Source organism: Leuresthes tenuis, unplaced genomic scaffold, assembly GCF_036924035.1.
Source record: "Leuresthes tenuis unplaced genomic scaffold, fLeuTen1.0.hap1 SCAF_7, whole genome shotgun sequence".
Lineage (NCBI taxonomy): Eukaryota > Metazoa > Chordata > Actinopteri > Atheriniformes > Atherinopsidae > Leuresthes > Leuresthes tenuis.
Window position 1 is genome coordinate 16,246,462 of NW_027325361.1, and position 6,796 is coordinate 16,253,257.

The window sequence follows — 6,796 nt, forward strand, 5'->3', positions numbered from 1 at the left end:
AAACTAAGAAACAACTGAAATAAAGACAGTCGGAACAGGAGTGAGAGTTCAGCTCTGCTGTACAGTGATCCAATTCCAATGTCCACATTCACAAACTGATAGAGGTGCAATGTTGCCAAATGCAACAGGCCACAGGGCAGTCTCACTGTCGGAAGGTTCTCTTGCTGGCATTTTCAGCCCTTAATGCACTTTTCTGTGAGTCTGCAATTCTCAAGACTTTGCCAGGAGGGAACTATCAGGAGCTCATAGATTTGTGACATTAACAACAGGGTTGCTTTGGGATGCCCAGCGGCCATAAAAAAGAAGAAAAGCAAACAATCCTGAGAAGAACAACCAACTCAGTCGTTACAAGAAAGAAGTTTAGCTGTGCAGCTCACAAGTGAGTCATGCAAGAACCGTGTGTCGTTTGGCCCATAATGGTACGACAATGAATGTTTTCATGAGCTCTGATAAGATTAGAGCTCATGACTGATGACTCTTGTGCAAAAATATCCACCCTAAGGCCTTTTCACTAAAGTCCAACAAACTTAACTGAAGGTTCAGCTGAAGTATCTGGATGAGTGAATTCATAAGGAAATTGTTATGGTATGAAAAGTCATGGAAAAAAAGTACATCCCCAGTTTGTATTGACAGTTGTGCAGCAGGAACTTTTAAATATACATTTATTACTCATTCCCTCTGTCTGTAGACTCACAGAAAGTATGCATGATTGTCAAAAGGTCATCCTCTGAGTCCTTATGCACTTGACAGTCTGAGCTGTCTGACATTTAGAAGGAATGTGTCAAAAAGACTGTGAGTACTTGAGTGTGGAAATTGGGACTTTTATGGGTGCGCACACAGAGCCTAAAGACGCAAACCTTGGATTAACAAAGACAATTTACGAGGACTATCGTGACATTCATCCCAAAATGTGGCTTAAGGTTTTGAATATCAAACTTTCTTTGAATTAACCCTTCAGGTGTAAGTGGAAGGTCTGTAATAACCTAAGGAAGTTGATGGGCAATTAACACGGGAGAATGAATAAAACAGGGATATATAGTATCAAAAACAGCTTCTCAATGATGTTTACGTTTGTCTCCCTCCCCCCAAAGAAACACGCTCCCATGTTCCAGCGTATGGATGCTTCCTCTCTCCCTCAAGAAATCCTATGCAATGCTAAGTTCCTGAGGCATAGTGCTGGATCGGCTCTGTAAGTGTTCAACTTTTAATCTCATCATACTCTTACCCATTCTGGCTTGTGTTTATTTCTCACAGTAGCCGTCCTGCCTGATTTTTTTTTTTCCCGTGTTCCCTCAGTACCAGAGGAGGGTTTGTGGCACTCAGCCCCATTTCTCCCCAGGAGATGTTCCTGCAGCCATTGTCTCGCTCCAGGGAAGAGAAGGAGGAAGAGGATGATGAAGACTACCACTCTCCCTACCACTCCTACCACCAGCCACATCATCACCACCACCATCACCATCATTTACACACACTGGTAAACACCTACTTATACTCAAGATAAGACAACCAGCACTTTCACATATTTATAAAAGGTTCACAAATTGGTTAAGCTAATGCTAATTTCTGTCTGCAAAGTCACAATAATATCCACTCATTCATTACCAACTTGACTTGCTTTTTATCAGGGTATGTCTCATCATGTAGAATTATAAGTCACTCTGATCCATTAATTGCTTTTTGGTGTTTGCAGTGTCTGCCGCATGATTATTTTTTTTGCCTCAGAAGAACTAAAATTTCCCCTGTGGTATTTGTGTAGGTGCCAGATGTGGTGGAGTACAACCAACTGATGCAGCAGGCCAGACAAGACCCATCACTTATTAAATCACCTCAGCGCACTGCATCTATCAGAGCCTCCTCCATGCCCAGACTAGCTGTTGATCCTCAGGTAGTGAAGAGTAATAACCTTTATTCAGTGCTATATCCAACGCTTAACAAATAGGTGCTTTGAAAAATAGTAAGCGATTAAAATCCTCACAGGGTGAATTTGACAGACTCATATTTGCTGTCTGACAGCACTGAAATTAAACAACTTTCCTGCACAGTGTAACACAGCCGATATGTCTACCAGAGAGCAAGTTTGTGTTGCTGAAGGCATTGGTTTTCTGGCTCTTTTGCATGTATGAAGCCTGGAATGTCAGCAGACAGTAAGCTGATGAAACGCTCCTTCTCCACCATCGGAGATCAGTGTGTGAATGGCCTCTGGCAGGAGCAACACTCTCTGGAAAGAATCAGTCCTGACGACTCATACAGACCCCGGCAAAGGAGCTACAGAGGTCAGTTCAAACAACTACTGCAGTTTGATTAATGTTCACAGTCATGTTTTGTTCAGGAGGTTTAAGTTTGATTTTTTTTTTTTTTTCAAAACTAGGAAAGAAAACAGGAACAAAACTGAGCAAAATAGCTGCATAAAATGAGCTACTTTTTCATTTAATTTACTATAAAAATCACAATGTTTTAGGATTTTTACAGACAGATTAAAAAGCTGATCCATTAACGTTATTTTGATTATTTAGCATTCAGTTTTTTTGTTTGTTTTTGTTAAATTAGAAATTTTCAGTATTACATAATGATATGACCACAATGTGAATGGTGAGCATTTGTTTCATGCTATTATTGTTAAGGCCCGTTTTATTAAAAAGCATTAAACCAGGAGAAACATTGATATGATGGAAGTCTTTGGAAAGCGTGAAACCATCTCATCTCCAGTTTGAGGAGTCCTAAACATAAAAATTTCATCAACAATTTATTCACAGACGAAGACAAATATAGAGAAGCTGGTCAGTAGTGCACTGATGAATTCATCCATCCATCCATTTTCTATACCGTCAATCCGTGGTCGGGTAGCGGGTGGGCCGGAGCCTATCCCAGCAGTACTGATGAATTCAGTCTTTGATAAATAAGACATTTGTAGTTATTTGAATGACACTGATGTTGCCATAAAACATGTTGCTCAAGAAAGACAGACATAACTAATGATTTCTTGAGATTTGAAAAAAGGTTGAATGAGCAAATATGCTTTTCTGACTGAATGCTAAAATTTGACTGCTAGGCCCAAGAATCAGCCCCAGAGAAACAAATAGTCATGAGAGAGGGAGATCGAAGGAACGACGCCACCTGCTGTCCCCTGACGTATCCCGCTGCAACTCTGAGGAGCGAAGCCGGGAGCCTTCATTTGAGCGGAGACGGTCCCGCTCACCGAGCGAAGGACGCACGCATACCTTACAGAAACAGGTGGGAGTGCTAAAAACAAACTGAATACACACTCAAACAGCAGTTTTTCAGTATGTAGCAGTAAGTTCACGTCCTTCTTGTGCCTGCATGGTGTACCCAACTTGCCCGTGTTATCTGGGAAAAGCTTGTCCTCCCATGCAGGGTAAAGCAGGTATAGCTGATGTGGTGAGGTATTATCTTATTGTTATTAGTGGTTGGCAAAGTTTTTATATACTGAAAATAGACTTTCATTTACCGACTGAACTAATACTGTGTTGTAAATTTAAAGGTAAACGGTACTGAACTGTAAATTAATTTTCAGTAAAACACTGCATTCCTACACTACAGAGACAAACTAAAAAAACAGCAGCTTGAATTTTACTGCTAACTTACAACAAAAAGTTTCACCGTGGATGTAACCTAAATCTTTCAATCAGATAAACGTCATGAAGTAAAATTGTGCCATATTGAATAGGTCAAATTCAAGTATCGCTGGCTCGTCACACCACTGCTGACCTCACTGTCTGAATTAGTAATCAAGCAGTTTCAGTCTTTGCTACACAATGTTTGCAGGTTTGTGTCACACATGCATATGATGTGAAAACAGTGATCCATCTCGTTGACAACCAGCACATTCGGTCTTTCCTGCTTTCCTCACCACTGTGCTTGAATCTTCTGCAGGTGAACACATCAGACAGCCCTGCCAACTCAGCCTCAGAGTCCGGTACTCCTCGTAATCGGCGCCAGCTGCCCCAGACGCCCTCTCGTCCACGGCCTTACATATCCTACTCTCCTCTCGTCTGCCGTGCTCCCACCTCTCCCACAACTGCAGCCTCCTCTGAGGGACAGGACCAGCCTCAGGACGCACCCCCAGGCTCTACAGAGAATTTGGGGAGAGCTGACAAGGAGAGCAGACCTTTGTCTGCCGGTCAGGGTTCATCCGGAGGTCTAGTTTCAGGACCAAGCCACCCATCTCCTCACCGCTACATTTCAGAGCCCTACCTCCCATTCCTGGAGGACTTCGGCAGTCGTGATGCTGGCGAGAGGCAAGAGACACTTACCTTTGAGTCAGCCATGGCCACCAGCCTGGGTCGGGCCAACGCCATAAGCTCAGCCCCTCAGCTCAGACACTCCTGGCAGGTACCTAACGGCCATTTCCGTAAGCACTTGGTCCAGGCGAATCCAACAGACGCCAGCGAGCTGCTGAGTGACACAGACGAGGATGACCACTGCTAATAATCAGAGACCTCCGAGCAGCTTTTATTGCACCACAAAGCTTTAGCTTCTCTGTGGCTCTGAGAACCTGATGTTCTCAGCACCCGTAGCATTAAAGGCAGGACTGAGTAACACTGCTGTTCATCTGGACACTTGTTTCTGTCTACATGTGTCCTTGTGCGTCTTTGTTGTAGCTATGGGGAGACTGAATGTGTGGACACGAAAGTCTTTTTACACGTGTGTGCCCCAAACAGAGAATGTGCCAAATAAAAAGAACAGCAGAGACTGACTATACCACAAGTAGCTCACTGAAGGCAAATCTGAGTCAACTATGTTGAGATGTCAAGGTGTTCAGATCTTCTAAATTAATCCAAGAAACCGGTTTAAGTGCATTTTGTGGAAGTGAACTTAGAGGTAGCATGTACACATGTAATAAGATGAATGTATTTTAGTTTTATGTTCAGGATATTTGAGCTGGTTACTGTTCGTCTTAACTGTGTGTAGTTGTGAGAGTAGAGATGAAAAAGAGACTGATATAGCCAGATTGCGCCAGCTTGTAAGTGGCAACCAGCCATTCCCGACAGTTCCTGTTTACAGCAAGATTATCCACAAGATTTAGGACATTAGATTTCACTAATCAGTAAGTTGTTAATACAAGTTTCAGGCCTCGAAGTAAGTTAAACCTCAAGTGATCATCGAATGGTCTTTCTGCTATAATGTGAAAACAATGATGGTGTACATTCAACTGGAGCACAGAAAAAAAATACAGATGAGAGCATTTCTGTTTCATGATGCGGGACTGTATGTATAATACAATCTCCTGAAGGTTTCTGAAAAGATTGTTCATCTTCATCTCAAAATGAAAACTTTGTCCTAGGCATGTCTTTTAACTCTCAAGGTTAGTCTGTGTAACAACCTGACTGAGCTATCACAAGGACTGTAGATCTCACACAGGTCCTGTGGACTCGAGCGGCTGTCGGAAAATTGGTAGGGACGGCTGCCTTGGTGTCACATAAAGCAACATGAAGCCAAATGGATGTTCATTCCTCACATCTCTTTTGCTGGATAACCACCACCGATGTTGTGTCAGAAAGCTGACTAAAGCCATTTTTCTTCCTGTACATAGAGCCAGGGATGTTTCCTCTTCAGGATATGTTGCCTTCTTTTATGTGACAATGAAAGTGACGTGTCCTTCATACATGTGATACGATTATGGATGCTTTAACAAAAGAGGAATCACCGGCAGGCTACTGTGTGTCTTTTTGTAACTGCCACATAATTCCCATCACGTGTTTTTGTCGGTAGAAACCAATTTTCTGTGCTTGAAAGTTACAGTAATTTCCACATGCATGATTATGTTGACAGTGACAATGAGAGCTGTGTGGGAGAGTTGTGTCTTAGAGCTGCCTGATTATTCTTGTTTTACTGTATCCATGATGTTTGATGATTTGATTAATTTTGCCAACAAAAGTAATAATGAAACAGCGGGCAGAAAAATGTTTCTCGTCGTCAGCGTTCACGCTACACTTATTTAAACATTCCAAAACTTTAAAGAATTTATTATTCCCTCTTGATAAGATGTATATTTATATCACGTGCTGTTGTGTTGTAATAATATGATGAGTTTGAAATGTGAACACAGGACATATTTGGACTGAGGAACACACTGACAAAAAAAAATATTTTAGTAAGGGAGCCTTTTAAGTGTGTTGACTACAAGATTTACACAGTAAATAACCAAGGTTAAGACTTCAGCCTGTAGTATATACAGTAGGACTGTGTTTAACGTGTACAATGCAACCTAGGACTTAATGTCGATGTCCATCTGTACAGAACAGCCTAATTTGTGCCTGGGGAAACTCACCCAAAGAGTTCCCTATCAAGTCTGGATTTCTTAGAGAAGCTTTGTGGTAAATATGTAGTATAAAATGTACAAATAAATTCATGTTTGATTTACTGCAATTTTTGTTTTTTACTTTAATCATCATGCCTGTTTATGACTACCCATCTGTTCAGAGGACCATTAAAAACCGACCACTTGTCCTTCCTGTACTTGATGATATTAATAGATTTGTTATGACTCCATCAGCCAAATGAGAAACTCTTACGACACTTGTGATAAACTTTAATGACTGTAGCATGTACACCATTGCACTTGTGCTGTCTGCAGATGTTTTTTTTATTACACATGAAGATAGAATGGGGAAAGGTGATCCTTGAGTCTGAGATACAGACTAAAGTCCAGCTTGAAATCGTCTACAAAACATAAAAGGAAGATGGAAATTTACTTAACAGACATCAGTTGAAAGCTCTGCTAACTTTACTTGATTATATACTCTACATAGATAAAACATGCTCACTCCTCCATAAA

At 41.4% G+C, this 6,796-nt stretch overlaps 1 protein-coding gene across 6 annotated transcripts in view; it reads left to right on the forward strand.

Annotated features, from left to right (window-relative positions):
* cacna1ea (calcium channel, voltage-dependent, R type, alpha 1E subunit a) overlaps positions 1 to 6,468 on the forward strand; it is a 61,309-nt gene extending 54,841 nt beyond the window's left edge. For all 6 annotated transcript variants that reach the window (XM_072389537.1, XM_072389536.1, XM_072389539.1 and 3 more), the window contains 6 exons: positions 1,092 to 1,189; positions 1,297 to 1,474; positions 1,757 to 1,885; positions 2,126 to 2,273; positions 3,050 to 3,231; positions 3,892 to 6,468. In XM_072389537.1, coding sequence (XP_072245638.1) covers positions 1,092 to 1,189; positions 1,297 to 1,474; positions 1,757 to 1,885; positions 2,126 to 2,273; positions 3,050 to 3,231; positions 3,892 to 4,446 — 1,290 coding nt within the window. In that variant the 3' untranslated portion in view covers positions 4,447 to 6,468. The remainder of the gene's footprint in view (positions 1 to 1,091; positions 1,190 to 1,296; positions 1,475 to 1,756; positions 1,886 to 2,125; positions 2,274 to 3,049; positions 3,232 to 3,891) is intronic.
* Positions 6,469 to 6,796: the final 328 nt, after the last annotated feature.